The 24,662-nt window shown below is 44.2% G+C and overlaps 1 protein-coding gene and 1 long non-coding RNA gene across 3 annotated transcripts in view; one reads left to right on the top strand and one right to left on the bottom strand.

The window, feature by feature from the left end:
• The window catches only part of LOC135907623 (uncharacterized), a 290,002-nt gene that overhangs the window by 137,797 nt on the left and 127,543 nt on the right, over positions 1–24,662 (top strand). The gene's annotated exons all lie outside the window — the stretch shown is intronic.
• On the bottom strand, positions 898–23,800 carry LOC135907672 (uncharacterized). Of its 2 annotated transcripts, XM_065439373.2 has the most exons (7): positions 23,559–23,800; positions 22,560–22,663; positions 18,445–18,637; positions 17,103–17,255; positions 13,795–13,880; positions 5,156–5,372; positions 898–1,032 (listed from the first exon to the last, which is right to left on the bottom strand). In XM_065439373.2, the coding sequence occupies exons 1-7, from the start codon at positions 23,655–23,657 to the stop codon at positions 1,012–1,014; spliced, it is 873 nt and encodes a 290-aa protein (XP_065295445.1). In that variant the 5' UTR covers positions 23,658–23,800; the 3' UTR covers positions 898–1,011. The 2 variants fall into 2 exon arrangements, with proteins under 2 accessions (XP_065295445.1, XP_065295446.2); XM_065439374.2 differs by lacking the exon at positions 5,156–5,372.

Raw genomic sequence — 24,662 nt, 5'->3', positions numbered from 1 at the left:
TGCGAATGTTTAGTGCCAGAGTGATCAACACTCAACCATAATGCATTCCATTCGGAACGGTACAGTCTCCGGTTATCACGAAGATTCAGTTTTACTCGGCATATTACCGCCTCTTTACTGCTTACAAGTCACTTTGACGCGGTGGAATATCTCGGTTATGGTACTCTGCGTGGCAGACAGGTGAAGGGGCCCAATTAAGTTTGACAAAAAGTGGTTTGCTAATGGCGAAGAAGTCATATAATTTTAAATACCAAATTTTCTTTTGTTTTAATCATGCATATCAGTGGGTACTGATCATTATGACAGAAAGTTCTGGTGATTTTCATGGTGTCGCATGACAGAGAGACGGAGGGGGGTGACCCGAGAAGCTGTTGACCAGCCATGAGGTGCTGATTGCAGGGATTGAATAGAAACAGTCTTGAATATGTTTACGTTAGAGCACCTTTGCTCCCCACTTCGATCCACCTGCTTCACATAACGTTTCCGCCCATGAAGGGGACTGTCCAGGCACTTTTCAAATGTGGGCTGTATCACGCCGAAAACATTGAGGAAATCATACGCTCCAAAAATTTATGAAAAAAAATATTCAGCAGCACGTGTGCATGAATTCGGGGGTTTTATCTGCCAAAACCAGGATTTCATTATGAGGTACACTGTACAGTGGCGAACTCCGGATTAAGCTTGACTACCTGGTGATCTTGAATGTACCCAAAACGCACGGGACACTGGCGTGTTTGTATTTCGCCCTCGTCGAAATGCTGCCGTTGCTGCATGAATTTGATCGCACTACCTCGTGCATCACAGCGCAACATCAAATCCGCTGAGTCACATCGGCTGGTTAGGAGGCACGTGTGTTCGCGATATAGGAATAATATTGAAGGAACGTGTTCGCATCACTTGAATGTTGAAACTGAACTTTCGTCGTTGTGTGGTGTTTAATACCCTCAAAACACAATAAAAAGTTTCAAAATTCTATTCCAGTTTCTACTAGTAAGTGTCAGCAGGTGTGCTTCAGGGGATGTCTCCGGTAACCTGTAAGGCAAGGAAAGAAATCATGAATAAACAATAATACGTCAATGCAAGTGCACTCAATTGAAAGCCATTGCTTAAGCAATATTACGATCAGTCACGTAGTGAATTTTACACATTACGGTTCCTTGTCAGCATTATGATTCATAGTGAAAGATGATTGATTAAGGATTAGTCTTGGTAAAAGGGCAATAGCGTGAAGCTACAAAGGCGGGAAGCCATAAACTTTCCTTCCTTGTACAGTGTTCTGCTGGAACCATTTGCCATATTTACTGTCCCTATTCGAAGTCTTGAGTTATCAGACCTCGCTCGGCGATCTGGTAGTCCCCTGGTTGGCGCTGATAATAGATGGACGGTCTCGGAAAGACGTTGGTTCTGAGTTCAATCCCCGAAGCAGGACAATTTTTGTCTACTATGCCGAGGTTTCCTTTGAAAAAAACATCTTATGGATTTCATCTGTGGCTTCGTCGTACCCTAAGCTATATAAACATTTTTTCCAGTCACAAACATTTCTCTACCTTGTCGGCTTCCACAAAACTGATTTTCCAACTGTGCACATTGTAGCTGCAGGAGATAAGTAACTTGGAAAACTAATTTGCTCTTGCAAAACGTGCAGCCCCTAACTGCGCAGTAAAAACACATGAACCATTTTGGACATTAATCTCGAGGCACTCATAGCAGCACTTTTGCGTCTCAGAGATTGGAGGTCATCACACATATGTGCGATGGCTAGCATTTTCGCTAGCTTAGCCTGTACTTCCCCAATAAAAATGTTATGATGAACATATTCGCTTGAGACGCTCTCTTTAGAGACTGCCTCTTCTTTTTGATTTGGACATTCCAAAACTGCAATCGGTCCATTAAAATCTATTGCGCAGTTGTTACGCTTCCTTATATTGAAATGAGTGCTAGCTTTCGATCAAAAAAGGCTAAATAGGTTCGTTCTCGTAACATTTCGTGTAGTCATATAAGTGTCGTACATGTATAACAATCCGCATTCTATTTTCGTTAGAGCAACTGTAATTAAAAAAATTTCGACGTCAGTAGATTTGATAGGAGACCGCTGAGGTGAAGCATTTTCTTTGAAATCAATCAAATAAGAATTTAGAGCAATAGAGCCTTCACCTCCACTCTAATATAACCCAAGCTCACGCACAATTAGTATTACAGATACCGGACGATAAAGTCTAAGCAACAGCGGCTGATTAAACTATACGTGGAGGGGCAAACCTTTCTGGTGGCGGCTGGGAGTACTGCATCATAATTAGTAGCATCAAGCTGTAACGCCGCCTCACGGGTGCAAATTTGAAAGAACTTGTCAGAAATGATATTACCATGTATTGGCTGGAGAAAATAGACCTTACGCATTTATTCTACCATCCGAGGTTAGCATTATTTCTTTTCGCGGCTGGGAGCCTGTTCCGAATTGCGTCCATATTGTCTACTTTCATCTGGAAACGATATGGACTCGTTTTCTGAACACTGAAGGGCTACTCCGGCGTTTTTTTTACCATACTAGCATATTGTCACTTTCAAATGGCAGTAACGGTCCGGTCACCGTTAGGGTAGTTGAGTTTGCTTAGGAACTCCTAAGTAATATTAAATAACCAATAAACGAGCTACCGAAACCGAAACGGGTAGTTCAGCGTGTGACGTCGTTATGAGTTGATGACGTCAGATGTTCCACAACCGTAATGTAAACAAGCAGAACGCGTGCTCAACACGCAGTACACGTGGTGCGAATGCCAAAAATCGAAGTGGACGATTTCTTCACAGGATAGGGGTCGCTTTTGCAGCTCTTTTAAACTAGAGAGCGGCAACTTAGGCGGCAATATCAGCGCTCAAGGATCGCCGTTTACTTTTGAGCCGCCGCGACAATGCGAGGCAGCTGACGTGCCCAAGCTTAACGCATTGTGCTCGGCTGCACGAAGCGAAGCAATGGCAATCTCGTCTTTCAAAACAATGATGATTGGCCGTTGTCTCGTAGAAAAAAAATACCACGCTTCGCCGTTTCTGGACGGTGCGGTGGTGTAGTCCCTGACGTCACAAACACAGGGTTGCCAGTAAAATGTGAAGCATTTGTGGGCATGAGTTGCATAAATTGCAGTCATATCGTTTGGCACAGATGACACGGGAACATATATTCAGAATAATAATGAGTTCAGCAGACATCGAAAAATCGCAAGAGCTGGCCTGTAAAGTTGATTTCCAAAAAAAAGGTGCTCCGTCGTTTTCACTATTTTAAGCATATGTGGAACCGACTCCACTTTAATATAGTCGTAACAGCTAGCAGCGAAATGACCGATAAGTTGCTTCAAAAAACATGTCGTCATAGGATAATCAGCACCGAGCATATGCGCTTATCATTTCATAATGTACCCAGAAGACATAAACGTTACCGGGTGTTGGTCACGTGCTATACGTTATGCAGATTTGCTTGTTTCTCTGTTTTTCAAGATATAAGTTCAGCTGGGAGTGCATATCTTTTACATACCCTCTTCGTCCTTCATTCATTTGCGAGTGCTGCACAAACCTACGCCATGAACGCATATAAACTCCCTCAGTTTTCTGTCCTAACGAGTACAAGATGTATGGGAAAGCCGGAAGTGCAACGAATTCATGGAAATGCCCCATAGACTGCAGCAAGGATGTTGTCAGTCTCCATTGTTGTTCACACTTTATGTTAGGGGCATGGAAATACGAGTGAGAAGCCATGGAATTGGATTTATCTTAGATTCGTAATGAGCAAATTGGGCAGCAGGATGTCTCTGGACTGATGCCTGTGGACGACATGGTTATACTGCAGGACAACAAGAGAGATTTACAGACACTTGCAAATATGTGTGGTGCTGAAGCTGCAAATGCAGGCCTGAAGGTTATCACATAGAAATCCGGAATGATGATCTCCAGTGAACGGACGAGTAGTTACGTGGTAACCAATCAGCAATTCATACCCATAATCATACAATACAATACCCCGTCGTGTGCATAAACGATTTAGGCAAACGCTTAAACACCTACGAAGATACACTAAAGATAAATAGAAATTAGAATAGAGCAGTAATGAAAGATAGAGCACTTTGGGGCTAGAAGGGATACGAAGTGGTGCCTGGAATTTGGAAAGAAGTAATGTTGCCAATGCGAGCGCCCGCATTCACATTCTGTGCTTACAATCGATTGTATTGTCGGGATTGAAAGAGAACCAACATTCGTTAGGCCGGTTGACTTTGGGAGCCCTAGGTAAAACTTTAAATGAAGCAATCCAGGCTGGCATTGGTCCAGGCTGCTTTATTTTTAGTTAGAGAAGCGGAAAACAACAATAATTTTGAAGAAATCAAAAACATGGGTGAAGAATAAGTAAGCGACTAAAATTCGCGACTAATGTGTGCCATTATCGGTACGTGATAAGCGTGCACACAGAATAGAGCAAAATATCAAGAAAGCTGGCAACCAAGTACACGGGTACGTTTGCAACCAAAAGCCATCAAAAATAAAGTGGGAGATGCAGGCCCAGTGCATTGGATGCAACAATGAAACCAAAGAAAGACGATGGAGATTTACAAGAAAGCGAAGAAATAAATTAGAAGGGAAAATCGTCGGTAGTAGAAACGGCAGTGCCTTGCCATTAGAGGTGTGAACTGCAGTAAATATACTGATAAAGATGAGGCGTGTACCTGCTGCAGTTGAGATAAGGAGACCCCTCTGCACATGCTAATGGAATGCGAAGGTATTCGTACACTGAGACCCGTAGGTAACGTACGCCTTCCAGAAGCGCGTTGTTGAAGGTGGACGGAATCATATACCCGTATATAAGTAGAACCGTCCCAGGAGATAAAGAGCAACGGTAAATCATGCATCGTGGTCAATGCTTTGTACGTTGGGACAGCCTACCAAATTTTTCGAGGCTGTTGCTTTTTTAAACACACTCAGCTTGCATTAAGGTGGCAACTATGCTTGAGGACACTAATGCACTTTTTAGACCATTCGGCGTGTAGACCCGCTGCCGATGCTTGGCGATTGTTGAATAACTACGTATTGTAATCTTTGAAAAAGCATAGCCTTTGGGATGGAACATGCATACATGATCCAGGCCGAGTGTTTAGCATTGCGTTTCGGTGAAACTTACGATTGTGAACTCCATAATTTTGTCGGGCATGGGTTCTATGTACATTCTGTTCAGCGGTATGTGCTTCATACTTTGGTTCAAAATTGCCCCGCTGTTCGTGTTTGCATAGCCAAATGCGAATCCAGAATTGTACACTTTCAACAAGCAAGCCGTCACGCCGGTGGAGCGAATCGTCATGTCTAAAGGCGTGTAACCCACCTCGAGCTTCAGTGTGATGCTGAAAGCAGAAACAGGTTTCAATATCAAAATAAAGTGGCGCATAAAATTTGTTTGTTCACAATTGTGCAATATTTAGGAGTGCTTCATGCTACCTATCGCCACACTATGCCGGATTAATTCTAGATTTTCAGTTGTCCGCATTTTCCGGTTCAGTAAGAAGGAATATCTGCACCGAAATTCTTTGAATACATCGCTGCGCTATGGTGGCATCTTCTACATGCTAATCATTCCGGCAGATGTCGTGGACCTATGCATAAACAGGCAGTTCCAATTTTTAGGATATCACCAATGCACTTCAAACAATGTAAAAACCATAACACACTTGCTAAAGGTGATTCTTAACGCCAGGCCTCTTATACTCGATGGTTAGTGACAGTGCAAGCAGGCAACGAGTGTATTTCATGCGGGAAGCCATTTGGTTAAAAAAATGTCATGAACATTATCCTATCTAGACAAAGTGGGTGTCACTTTCAAATTACAAGGTCCGCCATTTAAAGCCGCCAGACGTCCGTACTAATGACTTTGAGGCCTCAACTTTAGAAGCGTGCTGGTAGCTAATTCGGGTTACTTGACTCAGACAAGCTGTTCGAGATTTTATGTTTATGCACATAAATTTACCTAAATAAATTTTTAATTGTAGACACGAAGAATTACACTGCTAGTGGTGGGTTGTCATGTAGTAATATCTGTACCATATGAAAAATATTGATAATTTAGCAGATCCAACGCACTGGGAGAAAGGATATTTAGTGAGTAATTTTTCAGATGCATGGATGCCAAGCATTGTTTCAGGTTCCTAAACGTGAAGCCAGGTGGGCTAACGTGCGTGTAAATTGAGTAGTTGTGCGTGTGTGGGTCGTGAGCTTCCATATGTGTCAAGAGCAGTACGATGGCGACAGCGTTTAGGATGATCGTACTCTGGCAACTGCATTATTTCTACTCCGGCTATCCGACGCGAGCTTACGCCATCGAAGTTGTTGGTTTCTACATAATGTAACGTGGTAGTGACGGTCAAGGACACAGTAACAATACTGCGGCTGCTGAAACTACCTTAATTGGGTGAACCTGTTTCCAGAAAAGCTGGCTACACACAAGGCTAAACGAAAGCGGCGAACACAGTCGATGATCGTCGGAAATTTGATCTGTTGAGCAAACGCGTCGGCTTTCATATGTAGGTCATCGAAGGTTCCAGAATAATCACTGTTGCCCACGTGTATTCCAGAAATTTTTGCACAATTTGCATCGCGCATCCAAGCAATCAGATTGCACAAGGTTCTGTGACAACAGACAGCGGATAGAACGGTCGATAACATTCAAGAAACATCTGTGACAGGCAGGCGCGTCCTGCCCTGAGTCAACATTTCTCAGACAGTGAAAACAGTCATCAGTAAAAGATAAACAAGACGCTGTTAACAGGAAGTGGGCTAGCGTAAGCGGGACAGCATCAGCGTGTACATGTTCTGGATTCGCACGTATCAATGTCTATGTCCCAAAGTGCATGAAGAACGACCATGACATTTGTACTGCGGTGAATAAAAGTTAAACCATCATTAACTTAGGTGATGGCGAAGTCGGTGCCACATCGCACAGTTTCTATGTGGTATGCTACAAGGAAACTACTTGGTAAAGTGGGCCGGTCCCAGAGATTATGCAGTCTAACATGGCGTTACAAAGCAGGAGCTGTCGTAAGGAAAGAAGACGATGAAGTTGCACAGTGCGTACTCGCTAACTTTTTAATGACCTCCTGGCATTGGAAACGAGGGAAGTATGCGTGGCATCTCGGCCAAATGGGTAGAGAACCGCGCTGCTGTGTTCAATGGTAGAAGCTCGATTCCACCGTCAGGTCACGCATTTGTTTAATGCGGCTAGCATTCTTTGCCTACGTAAGGGCTTTTGAACCTATCTATATATCTAGCTATCCCCTTACGCCGACGCAGTAGTCCAAGTTGTCTACTAGCCTGGGCACATTAAGTATGCGCTCTGGTTTGTGATGCCGTTGTGCTCATTCTATCGATGTCATTGTAGCTTCAGGATCTGACTCTCGTTATGCTATCGTCGTCACGCCTTATACGCCGACCCATTGGCTCAGGCTGTCTCATAACGGGGCCACTAGAGGCTGAACGGTACGGAAGGGGAACATTTCACTTGGCCTTACCTGTTTGGTCAAAATTTTGCTTGCATCTGATGTTGTCAAAGAGAGCGGTTGGCACCGCAAATTATAGAATCACGTCACACATCTGTCAATCTTATTGAAAGTGAACCCATCGTTGGCTAAGAGCGGAACTGGCGAAAGGGTAGTCCGCTTTGGGTTCCTTTGTGGTGGCTTGGCTGTTGGCTTGCGACCCAGGCCGCGCGTGTCAGTCGCGTTACCTCGGAGATACGCGGACGTCGCGCGCGTGTCCGTTGGTGGCTTCGGAGGCTATCACTTGCCCTTGTCATCTGGGGTGCGATCGGAGATCGTTGTTTGGTGCGTTCGTTCGGTTCCCGGCGCGCGCGATCAGACTAGTCCGAGCCGACGTCGCCTGCTTCGGGGCGTGGCCCCGTTTTTGGTGACGTAAAAATGACGCCACGCTCCTGTCATCTTGCAACCGAGCACGTCGTCTGCTAGGCGCCGAACGCGACGGCAGTTCGGAAGTTTGGAGCGATCATACGCTCGTACGAGACCGGCTTCGCATGGCGCGTCTGGTGGATTGAATTGGATACAAACGATGGCTTTGGTCGCGGTATAGCACGTTCGGGTCCACTCCATTGTTTAATTTGAGAAAAAGGTACTTGCGATGGGAACTTCGGTTAATGCATTGCCGTTGCTCGAGGAAGAACGAGAGCAGTGCAGGTGCGAAATGCGCTTTAAGAAATGGCAGAAAGCGAACTCCGGCGTCGCCATCGTTTCTCGAAACAAATAGTCCGTTGGTTTTGCGACGACCTCGACGCCATCGTTGGGGTGCCAGCGAGCCGCTAGAATGTTCTACTTGCGTCTCGAAAAGGGCAGCACGGTTCCCGTCGTGTCTTTCTTCTTTTTTCCTTTTTAGAGCGCAGCTCTTTGGCGTCCGTTCCTGGGTTTCGCATCGGCGTTGTCGTCGGCCTCGTAACCAGCTCCGCCCCCCTTTCATCCCCCCAGCGCTAGCAGCGACCGACTGATACCGCTGGATGCCGCTGACGCCGCTAGAGATTCAAGATAACGTGACTGCATAGAACACCGTCGCCGCCATGCAGAAAGAGGACGAAAGGGACCCCCCCCCCCCCTGTTCTTGTGTGGCGGATAGGGGTTGAGTCACTATCGGCGTCAGCGGCATCAGTCAGTCGCTGCTATCTCTTCCCGCCTCCCTTTATCGTGTTGTCCGCTTGCTGCGCGCGCTTCTGCCCCCATCGTTTGCCGCTGGGTGTACTCGCCGCCCCCCTCCCCCCTCTTCCTGCGAGTCTCGGGTTGTGGGAGAATGCGGGAGAACATCCCGTTCCTCTCGCTCGTAACGCGTCCCACGGCTGTGACAACCTCGCGAGGCACTTGTATAGATCTCGTCTTTGAGAATCAAGCATTGGTGTACCAAGTCGAACATATATCAGCCTATTTCTCCGACCACAAAGCTTCCTTCATGACTGTCAAGAACTGTTAGTGGAGTCTTTGTTAAAGGAATACGTGTGAAAAATAAAAAAAAAATTCTGTGATAGCGCATACATGTGTTGCTCGATTTCTTTGCCTCAATCTATCGAAAAGGTGAAACAGCTTATTTGCTGCGCTCAAATTTCGCATTAGGAAGTAACGTAATCGTCGGTAATTTTTTTCTTTTTTTTTCTCGCTGTGCGCGACACCACCAAAGGATGACGCTGCGAAAATAATAGTTATAGATTGTAGTAGTCACACTCACTGCTATTTGGAAACGTGTCTAAGCTTTAGAAAAGATTCCATTTTTAAGATAAAGATTTCATTCAATGAAAGACGAGAATCATTTCGTTTTGTTGCATACTGTCTGTGAGCAGACGACAAACGGGAGAAGTAAACTTTCGGGGATTTCACCGCTTGCCGATTGGCTGCACTCATCCTCACGTTCTCATAAATTGGGCATACTGGTCATTTTGTGATGTTGCAGCAACCGAACAGAACGCGTATCGAGCAAATATCCTCGATCGTTCCTCTGCTTGGCGTTGCTCTTTCTACGTCGACCGCGGCTGGCAGTACGATACGCGCTCGAAGAGATGATGAATAAATATTTGCAGCACCTCGGCCGACTCACTAAGTAGACCTCTTCAAGGCTACGCTACCAACTGAAGAAGACTCGGGTGCAAGCGTACCAGTGGTCATTTCACGCAGTGGAAGGAATTGCCTGCTGCGGTTCATTGCCACCGGCCTGCAGCTCCCAGAGGTGGGTCGAAAGCGAAGCATTCATCGGAATCGCCTTGATCTCTGTTGTCGACGCTGTCCACGAAGTTGCTCTCGCAATCACTGTGTTGGCCGGCAGACGGGCTGGGTCAGCTTTCCCTTGACCTCCACGTTAAATGCAATGCCAAGGAGACAGTTGCATGGTGAGATCGAATTCACAGTGCTATCGCTAGCGTGACAAGCTCGCAGATTGTTATTCAGCCATCAGAAAGGTTCAACCTGGGCTGGTACAGCGCTTCCTGCGTTCGGCTAATAGTCAGGACGGGAAGATATTGTGGAGATCTTTTATTTGACTGCCTTTTGCTCTAGTTTGAGAGCGCCACACTTTTGTCCTCACTTTCGCGGCACACCACGCCCTTCGATTTTGTTTCGCCAATCAATGCACGGCCCCGACATCGTAATGTTAGATATCAAGTTTCATTGCTTGTTCCACGCGACGCGCCGTCAGGCAGATCGCAGCGATAGCGGCAGCGTGGGGGCGAGCGAGTCATGCCCGAGGCAATGACGAAGGGCGAAAAAAGAAGGAAAATTGATATGTCGGCTAGTAAAGGTGGCGTACGAACCAGTTCACGGTTTTGTTCCACTGTCTACTTAGGAAGTGCTTGCAGTGCATTCCGGGAGCGTGCATCGTGCAAGCTCCTAGTAGTAGACAACATAGCACTGGCCTCTGCCCAACTCATTTACGGTTGCGATACCACCTGTTGGCTGAGATTGAAAAATAATGGAATTAATAAATTACTTGAAGCATTGCGTAAACGTCCGGCACCGCACGTTTATACTTTATTACTTGCCGTATTATATTTAATTTATATTCTGTATTTATTTGGCATGCAGAAACATTCTGCAGTTCCTGGATTAGCTTGTCATAAGATGGCGTACACTTCAGAGGCGGCACCCTCTCGTCTATTGGTCTCGTCCTCCGCTTCTTCCACTTCTGGCTTGGTGTGGCAAATTGAGTGATGTAAGCGGCGAAGTGAACGTTTCGTTTTCCGAACCGTTATGAGCTTCCGCCCTACGTATGTACTCGCAGTGGTCATGTCGTTGTCGTTGAGTCGTAGTCTTTCCAGCGGTGTCATCCGACTATCGTCGTGTCTTCCTATAGTCGCACATTCGTGGTCCTACAGCAGTCGTGCTTACCTCCCGCATCACGTTGATGGAAAAAAAGAAAGGTTAATAATAATAATAATAATAATAATAATAATAATAATAATAATAATAATAATAATAATAATAATTATAATTATAATAATGTTCTGTGGCCGTGACTCCAGCTTCCACATCCGACTTTGTTATGCTGTCGTTGCTAGGCCATCTTCGTCATGCAGTTTTCAGACCCGTCGTGGTGTATTAGTGGCAATGGTGTTAGGCTGCTAAGCACGAAGTCGCGGGATCGAATCCCGGCCACGGCTGAGGCATTTAGATTGGGGTGCAATGCGAAAACACCGTCTACCTAGGTTTAGGTGCAAGTTAAAGAAGCCCAGGTGGTTCAAACTTCCGGAGTCCCCAATACGGCGTGCCTCATATTCAGATCGGGGTTTTGGCACATAAAATCTCATAATTCATTTTTTTAACTGGAGTGGTCATGATTCAATTGCCATCATGCCATTCTCTTTACGCACTCGTCTGCATCTCATTCTGCTCTCACTCTTGTGATCATTGAGATTGCGTCGTCACCATGCAGTGGTCGTCATATCATCCTCGTTGTGTCACCTTGTAGTTTTACAGTCATCATCACTCCAGCAACGTCATCCGTTTTTCTTCATACCATTTCCTTTTGTTCTGTCGCCATTAATCATAACCAGGCAGCCAGCATTCAATCGTAATTTTATCGCACTTATCATGCCATCACCGTCATTCCAGCTTCGTCATCCGGTTGGCGTTTCTCCGTCGTCACAAACTTGTCCTAATTCCGTTCTCGCAATCTCATCGTCGTAGTCAGGCTGACGGTGTTGTATCGCCATCATCACTTCATAATCGTGATCTTATTGTCACCATTGCGTCCTTGTCGTTGCATAAACGTCATTCTTTGTTCGGCATTCCACAGTCGTCAAAGCGTTGTCAGCATGCAGTCGACGTCATGCCGCCATGCTCACGGGCGATCTCTGGCAAGCGCTGTGACAAAGTAAAACAGCTTATGAGCAGCATATAAATTCAGCTATATGGGCCACACCTCAGGCGGTGTTGCACGTATACCTGAAGCAAGGGAAGTCGGAAAATGGCCAATTCTTTATAGAAACGTGACTTCAACAATATGGTGTATCACTACATTGCTTGAATGCTAGTCGGATCAGCGTCTGCCGTAAGAGTGAGACAGGTTACGCCGTAATTGTTTTATTAAAGCTAGGCGTCCTAGGAAGCTACCTTGCTAAAATGAAGCAAAGAATGTTTGAGCATTAACAGATTGTATGCGTAATATTTTGCAAGGGAAATTCATCTTTACCTCGTAACATTTCATGACATATTGCTATGGTTCCAAGCGAAGGAAAAGAAACCTATTCATACGCATTCAAGTCAACGGATATGGAGCAGTAAGAAGGGTCAGGGCAGTGATCTTGGTTCCCCAGAAAAAATTAACCATAACTCTGCCTATCGAAGTATGCAAACAGCCGAAACGCGTCTTGTACGACCCATGTGCAGTAGCAGGGCTCCTGTCTCGCACTTCCCTGTAAACACTACCCCATCATCTAGCGCCACCTGCGCGTACTCCGCGCGAAGTTCATTGTTCGGCCTGCGTCATTGTACGAGCGGCGCACGAGTGTATATGAGCCATGTACGAGCCTTGTACGAGCGTTGTACGAGCCATGTACGAGCCATGTACGAGCCGTGTACGAGCTGTGTATGAGGGGTGCCTTTCTGACGAGTCTCCTGCGACGCGGTTAGCCATCCGGCGGAGCACACGCGATGTTGGGGCGTAGCCTCCGGGATGTATCGCGAGTCGATGCTTGCGAACGCTGAGAATTGCTCCACCCCACCCCGAGGGCATTCGTGGCCCAGCACGCTAAAGCGTCGGCTATTTCACTTGTGGATGCCATCTGATGTTGGTCCAAATCCATCCTGCACCGATGAAATTATCTACGGTCAGTACGTTGAGTATGACGTCATGGCCACGTTCTTTAGCATAAACTATTTTCGGCATCAATTTGTTTTCAGGCTGAACTTGTCAAATCACAAAACGGTCAAGCACTGGCCATTGGGAATGGGTAAATATCGCGAAATCAAACTTGCCGAACAATGACAAAATGGCCATTCTAATTAAAAAGGGACACGCGGTGTGTGAGCTACTAACAGTAGTTAACAAGGTAACGTTGACAAATTAATTTGACAAAAAATAAGCCTTCGCTGAACAGGAATAACCATCGACATTTCATAATAGTGTTACGTGTAGCTGATGTACAAGTCTATTTACAATATATTTACACGTACACAAACGGTGGCAATGATGGCGACGCTATATCAAGCGGTGGCCACGTCGTCTTCTTTTCCCTCAGTGCAGCCACACTGTGGCGGCTGTTCCGTATCAATAGCGTTACAAATATGTACGGATCCCTGTGGGCAGACGCGTCACAATGCAGTCAGGTGAGCAAAATCTAGCGCACCTTAGAGGATAAGTTAAATGGGAGCAGAAAAACTTTTTGATAACGCTGAAATTCTTTAGGAAGCAAATACTACATTTCAAAGGAAATGGATGGTCTTAGAAAAAATACTTGAACCCAAATCAAGACGACACTGCCAGCCATCATATATTTCAATCAGGTAATTCATCGTGTGTGTAGCGCTAGGGGTGCTTTAATACTTGTTTTTTGCAGTGCACCGAAGAAGGAGACGTTGACGAAAGCACACTCACAATTTAGTTGTATCTTTTTGTGGACTAAAAAACATTCTCTAACTTATGTGTGTGGCAAATGATGCATATATGACTATGTAGAGCCTCTGAGCTGGTAGCCTGCGGTCGACAAACGTTCAAACACGTTTTTTTTCATGCAGCACTTCAAGGCATCTCAAAAGAAGTTGAAGGGAGACAGAGGCCGTTTGTAGACAGACTTACTTAATATCTTTGCGCCATTGAGCTTGTATAAATGCATATCCTCCTGCTCTGATGCTCAAATTGTCGTGATCGAAGGTAAACTTTGGCTGAAACAGTTTGTTGAAGGCAGGTTATTAAAATATAATTAGCACGCTCTTCAGCATAGTACAAGAACCCCTGCAGACAAGAGAATAATAGTGTTCGCATATTCTGCGATGAATGAAGCAACCTACACAATGTAACAAGGTAACTAAACTCACGTATGCAAGTGCATATGTCTCTACATAATGGTGTTAATGGTGTTATCTACATTGAAGTGTAACAATGTTCCTTGTGATGCTATACATATTTTCTTGGGGTGGAGCCGCTAGCAATGTCTCTGTTTAGGCGGAGTTTGCGCTAGACACGATAGAAAGCAAAATATATGTGGACATCATAATTTTCATATTCATTTAGGGTACGTGACTTTACCTGTACTGTGCACACCAATATGCTCATATATTTTCGGCTCTCTCGAAAATACGAATAATTGGACGGATCGAACGCTCAGGTGGGCACTTGGGGCAAGCGCCTGGTGAAGTAACCAACAATGGGCGCACGCGAACTTTCACAAGCCTAGTTGCGCATTCGCAGATGTCCAGCGTGTTTATAGTTAGGGCCACACGAAATATACTGCAGCGGGTGGAGTTATAATTCGGGTTAATCCAGCCCTACTCGACACCGTGTGCATGAACTCAACCTATCACGTCAATCTTGTGCGACAGCTTGTGTGGTGGCGTGGGGTCACTGCAGGCTGCGCACCATCGACCCGATGTGCATGGGCATCCACGAGCGAGCGTCGATTGAGCCGGGCCGCGTCAGCTTACTTTGCGCAGTCAGGTTTGCTCGGCCCAATTGGAGGCTTCACGAGCCCAAGCGGCTAACGTTTACATAAGTGCGATGTGGAAACCTCAACTTGACCAGCAGACTTGAACCTTGTGTTTTTTGTCAGGTTCGTGTTATCGTCCGGTTGTACCCAGAAGCGATAGTTGCCTAACCAAAAAAACATTCGTCTCCTCTCCGCAACACGACCAGGTAAGTGACAGGAAGAGGTAAAAAACGTTTTGCTTTAAAACCAGTGGCTGGCGGATACTTTGCAATTATCACACTGACATATATCGGTGGAGTTTTACGTGCCAAAACCGCTTTCTGATTATGAGGCATGCCGTAGTGGGGGACTCCGGAAATTTCGACCACCTGGGGTTCTTTAACGTGCACCTAAATCTAAGTACACGGGTGTTTTCGCATTTCGCCCCCATCGAAATGTGGCCGCCGTGGCGACATATATCGGTGGATTTCGGCAGAAGTTATACCCCAGCGTTTCCGTTTAATACGGCCTTCAATTAGCTATTCTGTATATTTCCAGAAACTGTATACGACATCTATATTGGTAGCAATCTTTTTTTTAATTTTGAAGTGCATGATAATTCACAAATTTTATTAGGTAGAATTAAATAATTATTGGAAGCTTGCTCCAAGTACTCATAACACAACGAATCATCAAGTGGTTCGCCCCTCGGCTGAAACAATGCTGAGGAATTAAAAGTCTACTGTTTGACGCCACGAGGCGGAAATACGACGTATCTATTATGGAAATGCTGCACGAAATAAACTAACCATAGGCTTACGTTGGCCATCGAAATCCATTTACACAAAAATTATGCTCATATTGGAAGCTCCAATTTATTGGAGAGCCCAAAATTTCCAGCAGAGGCATCTGATACGGCAGGCGAAGTCACCTTTTAAAGACAAGCACAAAATTTATTTCTGTTTCTTTTCGAAAACCTAAATTTTCTCAGCGCTTCAAATGCAATGTTGTGGCCATTAAATAGATACACTACCATATCTACCGCAAAGATTCTAACTGAGGTTAACTACGCACATTCTAGTGTGAGAGTTGCGTGTGTCAAGTAGCTCTGTCGCCATTTCACTTTATTTTTTCCTAGGGCTTTTGTTTTTGCCGCTGATTAATCTTAGGATGCATCTGATTACCGTGATGATGCTAGATAGCTTTATTCAGGCGCATGAGGTTGTGAGGAATGATTGCTTTTGGGGCCTTATGTGACCTAAAAACTCGTACTTACACTTTGGAAATTTCTACTTTTTGACTTCTACGTCTCTAAATGAGGACGAAACCTATATTGCTGACATTGGTACTGCCATTAAGGTTTCTTGCTCTGTACACTTTTTTGTTTTGACATTTTGTGACATCCTACTATGAATATTTGATTTACGAAAGCGAGGTCCTCAGGAATTTCTAAAAAGTTCTTACAAGGACAACGAACTGCATCTGATCTGCAAAGCCCTAATGAACTTGTAGAAATCGGCTGAGTAGGTGCAGATGGAACTGAAGAACTTATCCGATTTGCAATATTTTCGAAAAACTAGTTTCGTTTGACAATGATTTAACAAATTTAACCAAATGCAAGGACACAAAAACGGGAATTCCACAACTGGCATCTGAAAAGCAGTATAATGCAATAAATATGCGATAGCCAGCGTGGTGCATTCATGGAGGAATCAATGTTAATGATCATTGTTATCAATGTTAATTAACGAACTGCCTATACAAGCTTAACAAGTGCTTTAGAGAAGTCTCAGTATGACTTCTCTTTGCTTTTGCGCTTCAACTTCTAAAGTAGTATGCTAGAAAAGGAGGACATTTCTTGCATAATAATTCAAAAAAAAAAACAAATTTCAAGTAATAAAATATCTTAACCAATTGCACTGAAGTGCATATATTCATTTATGAATTGAAGGTGGTGATATCGCAAGGCGAGGTATGGACAGTAACACTTGCTGCAACGATGCAAGGTTATGTACTTTAATTTTAAGAAAACCGCTGTTTAGTGCACTCAAACATAAAAATAATTCGAATGTCAATGCGTCGTCACGCACACTTGGGAGCCAATACGTATCTCAAAACAGGTGCCATCCTTAAAATTCGTTCATATTGGACACATGAAATTCCTTGTGATAGCGCCGGCTACAATTCATGCATTCCATAGTGTGCCGTGAAAAAAATAAGCTTGTAGCTTAATCAGGGATGTTTCGCCGAATACTTGAATTGATTTTTTCCCTGTAAATTGTGTTTGCCTCTTTGACTGATCCAGCACAAAGATAAACTTTTTTGTCTTCTAAAGGCTTTTTTTAGTGTCTCAATAGTCTAAAACACAAACTGCATAGCATGCTATATCCTATATATGCGCGACATGTTCTAAGGCGATACACAAATGCCTCAAGAGCATTACAACGAGCTTTTATTGCGTCGTGAAACAAAAACATATTACCTCAAACTGGACGAAATATTCGGTTGCAGTAAAGTGACTTTCCCAAAATACAAACGGCGCGTTTCCTACTGGGCCTGTACGGAAGAACCTCATGAAGTCCAATTCTGCGTAAACGTTTTCCTGTGGAAACATGTTTTCGCCGTCGATCTGTACCTGCAAACGTGATAAAGACGGCGTTATTATTTTGCTTCAAAACAAAATGGTGTGCAAGAAGAACGCTGGCTCAAGCAAGTCTGCTATGCTTTCTAGGTATATGTCTAGGTATTCCGTGAATTTTGTTTCTATATGGCACCTGCGAGTGTTTGAAACCTGTTCAATGAGGCTCAACCATGCATGCTTTCATTGATTTAGTTTACACTTTAGTAAAGAAGGGCAGATCTTGTGAAAATATGGTTGAACAATCTTCGCGTTAGATTTATTTTTCTTTCACTGGTATTTGTTAATGCTGTACAATGCGCCCACATTGAACGATATCTATGTACTGCAATACTTGTATTTGTCAATGCCTTCACTGTGGCATCAGTCCAAACAACGTTAGACATAAAACTCTATTGTAGTTCCAAACACATTTATTTCACATTTAAACACATTTCTCTTTGCAGAAGTGAAGATAATTTATGTTTTCAGTTAACGTTTTTATCATTATAAACTGATATTCCTTTTGTAATGTAAGTGGAGTTACCCACCTCTCATAAAGTGTTTTAGCACTTAGCAGCATGTCACTAGATCGCATGGGCTTGAAACTGATCTAAAACTGATTTAAAGGAAATTTTGCAGCATATGTTTACATATAATGATTTATGTACCCTGTAGAGGAATCTGCATCTCTTGACTCATGCAATCACACCAGGCCAACTGCGACTAAATTTCTCTGTGACTAATATTTGTGCATTTTGGGTAAAATGAAGCAGTGAAGCTACAAGGTTGTCTTTTTTCATTACCAGCTTCTAAATAGCGCGTAAATAGAGAATACATGCACTTGATGGTCAGCGGATGTGGCGTCAACACAAGCACGTTGCCTCAGAGATATTGAAGCGTACTGTGGGCTGCCCGCAGGCGCCACCGAAAATTTCAACTCGTGCCGAGAAGCCACGATTTCTAAGTTGTGCATCACTCACGACGAAGGGTAATGGCGGCGTTCTTCTGTTTCTTCTTTAGCGCCGTGGACGTATATTTTCGCACTTCTCTTCGTGACGCATCGTCTCGCATTTTAAAAGCTAAATTCACAATGGAAAATGCCTAATAGCAAAACTATATTGTAGCAGATTCAGAAATATATTGTATGCAGATTTTGTAGCTTTACCCGAGGAATCATCTTGCTTTGGGCAGGTGGCAGTCTTACCCGCAAACGAGACGCAGCGGCTTCGAATTCGAGCACATGAAAGCCTTTCACTGGTGTCCTTATATCCAGTAGCTTTATCCATTGTTTTTGATTGTTGCGGTAGTACTCCACATCATACGCAGCGGAAAATATGAGTTTCAGGTATGTCGACCTCGACTTCAACTCGTGTGCTAGGAATAAGGCACATGTGTCTCTGCGATAAGGAGGAAAAAAGCAACAAACATTTGTTAGCCAGGTGCAGGCAGCGTCGCAGTTTCTGTTCTTCAGGTCAAGTAAATTGTCATTGTGGACAAATGTGGCGGTAACATATGCAGCTCAGCATACAGTTCTCACAAACTACGCTTCCGGACAAATCGCCAAGGAATATCATACCAAAGAAAATGTAAGTCAGCAATAAAAAGGTGATGATGCTGCAACGGGACTACCGTGTTGGCACCAACTGAAGAAAATTTCGTTCATTTTGCTTTCTTTTCAAAATTTGTGGGCCGCAGAACGTGGGTCAGGTGATACGGCGTACGTGACATGAATGTCACGCGTTTTTTTTTTTTTCGCATGCTGTCAGTGGTCTCCATGGCAGCGGCCACTTCGCCTCGCGCAAGAGGAATGAGTCAGGATTTTCCGATGTGCATTTTGCACCGACTATCTTTTGATTTATAGCATAATGTGGTTATGACGTATTTTCTCGATCCTGCGATGTCTCGCAATGAGAGGCAGTATGTGTGAATAAACCCTTCAGCGAGAAACAATCGACGCGTCTGTGTCCCCGGGAAGAAGTCTTAGAAATCGTGCTTAGCTTCGTGGCGCAGCCCGCGAAGCGCCTTGCCGTGCTCGATTTTTGTTTTGGCCATTTCGAAGTGCTTGAACAACCTTCGTGGTTGTCAAAAGGGATGACACGTTCCCAGACCGAGTGACAGACAGGTCAGCACTCGACCTATCACTTTATTTTGCGACAGCAGTTCGCAGTAACCATGGTTGAAGCCCACTTCTTTGCGTCAATGTATATTCGGCATATATATATATATATATATATATATATATATATATATATATATATATATATATAATGATGTGTGTTTGCGTGTGCGTGCACGTGTGTAGACGTAGTTCTTCGAATCCTGTGTTTCTTAAAATAAAAGCAGGCGCAAGTAGAAAATCACGAAAAGAACACGAAGGCTGGGCTTTTGATGAAGGTCACAACGCGGCAGAAACGTCGCGATCAAACGTTTTAGCTTGTGTCCATGCACTTCCAATTCTTCGAATTTCTGTGTACATTCATCAGCTATTTCTGAGAGCCCAAAAGATCCCCTCGCTTTACATTTGTGGTGGCGTTATTCAGGTCTTGGCGTTCTTCACAACATGCGTACGAAAGAGCGGCTTGTAAAGTATATAGGAAGGCACCAAAACACCCACCCTTTTCTCCGCGCACCTATTGCGCGTAGAGACAAGGGTGTTCGTTTTTGGAGCGTTTCAGGTGGGGGTGTCCCTGACAACTTTTGTCGGTAAGCTGCGCCTGGGGATCTCTGATTGGCTGCTCTACAGCATATCCTAAATACCTGGCACCTGTGTCTACGGCATATTCGTCGCCTTTAGAAACTGAGCTCTGGTGCAGGATTTTAGGCACATGATGTTCATGGAGGCCACACTAATGCCGAATGTTAGGAAGGACAATTGGCAACAAATCGAAATCATTGATGCAGTACGCACATTACACAAAGCTGCTTGCTTTAGTTTTTATTTTCTTCTGTTCACTTTTGCGGCGGACCCTGCAATGAAAGAATAATAGGAACATTGATGGTCGGTACTTTTGGCTTTCTCTTCTTTTTATGCGAGTCCTTCGCTGAACTTGGCTTTCTGGATAGATTTCGAAATATGCATCATTATTATAACTTTTATAGTAACTTTGCTTACGTCACCAAATCGCTGCGCTAGCGGTTAGCAGAAAGCGTATGTCTGTCTTTGTTGCCATTAGCTATAGCCACTCCGCTTGCGCACGTCCTAATTTTGTTATTGTTTGAAAACTGCCAGTGGTCTTTAATTCAGCAGAGCTTTGAGAAACTCATTTGTGCGCTAAAGCTACTCAAAAAGTGGCTGAATGATGTTGCTTATTGGCCATGGTGTTGGGCTGCTAAGCACAACTGAGGTCGCGGGATCGAATCCTGGCCACGGCGGTTGCATTTTGACGGGGGCGAAATGCGAAAGGAAGCCGTGTACTTAGATTTAGGGGTACGTCAAATAACGCCAGGTGGTACAAATTTTCGGAGTCCCACATTTTGGCGTGGCTCATAATGAAATCGTGGTTACGTTACCTGAAACCCTGTAATTTCGGCTGAAGAGTGGTACGTAGGAGTGGAAGAACGTAGAGAACGCATACGATGCTGGCAAACATGGAAGGTGAACAGTAATGGAGCTCCAACTGCGACGGCGATAGCAAGAATTATGTCCGACGCGGTAACAATAAGAACAGATGGGCTGGTCGTCGGGCATTCGCCATTATGGAGCATTCCGAAAGGACGAATGAAGGGTCTGTGTATGACGAGCGGCAGCCATGGCATATGGCCGAGCATCCGTACGAGCTACTAGACACAGGGCTCGGAGGCCGAGATTCCCTAACACATGTGTTGCTACCTCTAGAATCAAGGATTCCAAGGCATCGGTACGTCCTACTAAATATGCGATGGAAAAACGGGCGCTTTAATAGGAGCGGGAACGGCAGCTTCAAACTCATGACGGACAATGCACGTTACATTGTCATCGGTGGATGGCTACCGAGGAGCATGACATGACAAACTTGGAGCTGAGCTGCAGCCGAGTCGGCTCCCACTTGTGGTTTGCACTGACGCGTTTATAAAGGTTGATCCAGTCGTGAATGTCAGCGTCAGCATGGCCGGCGAACACGTCTGTATCTTGGCCCGGAGTTGGAGTTATGTACGTGGAATTCACGGGAGGTGTGGTTGGCGAACGCGGTCTTTCTTCACCGGAAGACGTGTTCGTCACTGTGAAGAAGCGGCCGCTGCGGAGCTCCGTGCTGGTACGGGGAACAACGCGTACCGCCACCAGAAATGTTACGTAAAAAACAAAAAAACGGGGTCTGATTATATACAGGGTGTATTCACACTGATATTGAAAGCTTTTCAACAAAACATGCTACAACACGCAAGCAGAATGGCACCATCCTCTTCGTGGTCTCTTTTCAGTGACGGGTCCTTCCTTTCACTTTCAGTAGACGCCTAGGAACAATATGAGGTACATAATATGGAGGGGGGGGGAGGGGGCTCGAAAATAATTTGAGAAAGAACTATAGTATTATTTACTGTGTACCCACATCTAAGTACTCGAGTGTTTTTGCTTTTCGCCCGCAATGAAATGCGGCTGCCACTAGCTTGATGAAACCAGGTACCAAGGGTTCAGCAGCGCAGTGCTACAACCACTAATCTACAACGGCGGCTACTGCTTCAGTCAGTGTTTTCGGAAACGTTTAAAACCCATTTTAGAGTACTAAAGAGGTGGCGCGTAATAAGCGATGCACGTCTAGCTATTTATGTAACCATTTCTTTACTTGAAACGATTAGGCCCATGAACATGCCTTAAAGAAACACATATTGATATATCGCAATACGTTACAAAATATTTCCGTTAGCTTGAGATTAGGACGACAATTTGCACTTTTTTAATAGCATTCAAAAATTGTGTTCCTTATTTTTGAAATTTAGAGAATGATACCCTTGCTTTGCTTGAAACGATTAAGCCCACAAAGTTATCTTTATGAAAACAGATATTGTGGTTTTAATATACGTTGCAAAACATTTTTCTTTAATTTTAGTTTAGGGCGGCTGCTTTTACTTTTTGGATGGCACTAAAAATTTTTGTTTGTTATTTTTGTGACTTAGCCAATGACAGTAAGCATAAAACGTCTATTTACTTCAGAGGCTTCTAAGTTATGCAGAGTACCTTACACTCGCCTAATGTTTGCTTGCGTTTCCTACGGTTTGGCGCTGGTTTGGCTGAAGCCCCGTGTATATGTAACACGTTGTGTAGCTAATATTCAGTGATTTGATACGGAAGAAAGGCAGCAGTATTTTATCTACATCTTATCAAGTGCACGAAAGGCTTCTTACAGATCAGCTCCATCGTACTGAAAGGCGACAGTGAAGGCGAACCTCGCGCTGAAAGTCGAAGGAAGGTATAAGCTGTACCGCTCCTTGTTAGCGTTGAAGCCACCCTGAAAGAAATCGCGCCAGCTATTATAGTTTAGGACTTGTGATCTACAGCCGTGACTACCACCGTTCTCCCGTAGTCTAATTGATTTACAAAATTAGAAACAACGAAAGTGCAGTCGAAGGCAAGAGAGAATAAAATGGAACAATGGTTGCTATGCATTGTAGTCCCCTCTGTCACCTACATCGCTACGCTTTATTTTCATTTTGTTTAAGTCAGCTGCGCTGTAGACAACTACACGTGTCTTGATGTGAGATTTCAGCCTAATTCTTGAGAAGCTTCTCAAACAGTTCTGATGAAGGATAGATAGATCGCCCGACAGATAAGGACAATAGGAGACAGACACTAAGTTTATGCCATTGTGTGTCTCCATCCTGGTGCTTATCTCTTTCGCACTGAGTCTTCCCTACAGTAAAGAAACCATCACAACACTTCTCTGTTGTGAACAGCCTTGCAATGACAAAGAAATGCAGAGAGTTTGGTTTACTAGTATGTAGATCATTTGATCGTGCTCACGCTCTTTTTGAACGGCGTTCCATTTTGAGTTTATGCCCCAAGCTTTAGTTTTTCTTTATGCTTTTCATGGAACTATTGGTCATTCTTTAGCAATAACTTTGGTCCTTGCGCACAAAAGGTTGCCTGCATTTGTACTTTTATGTTTTTGTGCGATTGCAGAGACTGGAGGTAAACACAGTTTTATTATTATACTACCATGGGATAATTATTTTGCTTCATTCGCTAATATGTAATATGGAATTTGTAATTGTCGAAGCTGTATTGTCAGAGCTTTTACCAATAGTTTATAATAGTAATAAATAAAAGAAAACCACTCTACTAAAGTTTTCGTGTTTAATCCTACCTGAAAATGTTACTTTCCTATGTCCCAACTCCTTGCTTACCGTGTAGATAGCGTGGGCTCCGAGTCTGTTTCTGGCATTCACTATGTACTCGCATTGCTTCGTCGTTGCCTTCGTCAAGGGGGTCAGAAAATTAGCCATTGATTCTTCTTTCTGGAGAGCCTAAAGTAAAAATATTCACTAGTATGTTCTGGTTCAATAGATTTCTATGAACACTTCTGGATGTCTAATTGCGCGCTGCAAAGCAGTATCTTACTGCTAGCGCTGCACTTTTAGGCGATATCTGGCACGTTCTACAGTGCAATAATCATTTTTCAGGCAGGCCGGCGCAGGTGTTTCTTGCAGTTGGAGCTTTCAGAGTGCTGCCATATATTCCTAAATCTATGCCCATCACCTCGCAATACACATTGAATAGATGGCCTGGTTTGGGGAAAGGAAAGGCAACTGTGGTGCCATCGAAATTGCAGGTATAATTTATTCCAGCCAGGTGTCTAGCTTAACCACTAGCCTGTGTAGCTTTCTACGTCGCACGGAGCCCATGATGCAGCTTCAGCGCATTCGCAGATAATGTCACTGAATACGTCCTGCTTGCTGTAACTGAAAAATTAAATATGGCGAGGTTTTTCAGTTTGGTAGGCTTGCAAAGTGAGTGATAACTTGCAGAATGACGGAAACTCAGGACAAAAAAAATAAAAACGTTAAGCACTTCCTTAAAACCAATGTAAACAAAGAAATGCGAAATTGTTGCTTTGCGGTCTGCTGTATTCTCCACGGAAGGTCTCTTTAAGTAAAACGAGCGAAAAACAAACAATATAACAAGGACCTTCACTGCGTATTCAGCTTCGTGGAGGTTCTAGAAATGTTCTGCAGAATTTTTTTTTCTAAATACCGATTTCATGGGAGCTCTCGACGGGAAACGCGCACCACCGTCACAAGAATTGAATTTATTTTCTTATTTTCCTACGGCGCAGGTTGCAAGGAAGCAAATTTGGTGCATGATGAGCTTCTCTATACGTATTTACAATCAAAATTATAAAATGCGTTTCTCGGTCGCAGATCACAATTTTTGCCGTGCATGGTCCTTTTTGTCAGTTCTCGGACTGGAGTTTGTTTTAAATCTCTCAGTGCTGATCACGTGCATTTTAA

This window comes from Dermacentor albipictus, chromosome 10 (assembly GCF_038994185.2).
Source record: "Dermacentor albipictus isolate Rhodes 1998 colony chromosome 10, USDA_Dalb.pri_finalv2, whole genome shotgun sequence".
Taxonomy (NCBI): domain Eukaryota; kingdom Metazoa; phylum Arthropoda; class Arachnida; order Ixodida; family Ixodidae; genus Dermacentor; species Dermacentor albipictus.
This window is presented reverse-complemented; position numbering and strand designations above follow the sequence as displayed.

What these genes read in the sequence shown, in the direction of transcription:
- LOC135907672 (XM_065439373.2), bottom strand. Translation starts at nt 23,657, where the DNA reads ATGGCTAATTTTCTGACCCCCTTGACGAAGGCAACGACGAAGCAATGC. An exon ending in CCGCTGCGTCTCGTTTGCGG is followed by an intron (nt 17,256 to 18,444) that starts GTAAGACTGCCA and finishes TCACGTTTGCAG; the next exon opens with GTACAGATCGACGGCGAAAA. An exon ending in CAATGGCGCAAAGATATTAA is followed by an intron (nt 5,373 to 13,794) that starts GTAAGTCTGTCT and finishes TTCTGCTTTCAG; the next exon opens with CATCACACTGAAGCTCGAGG.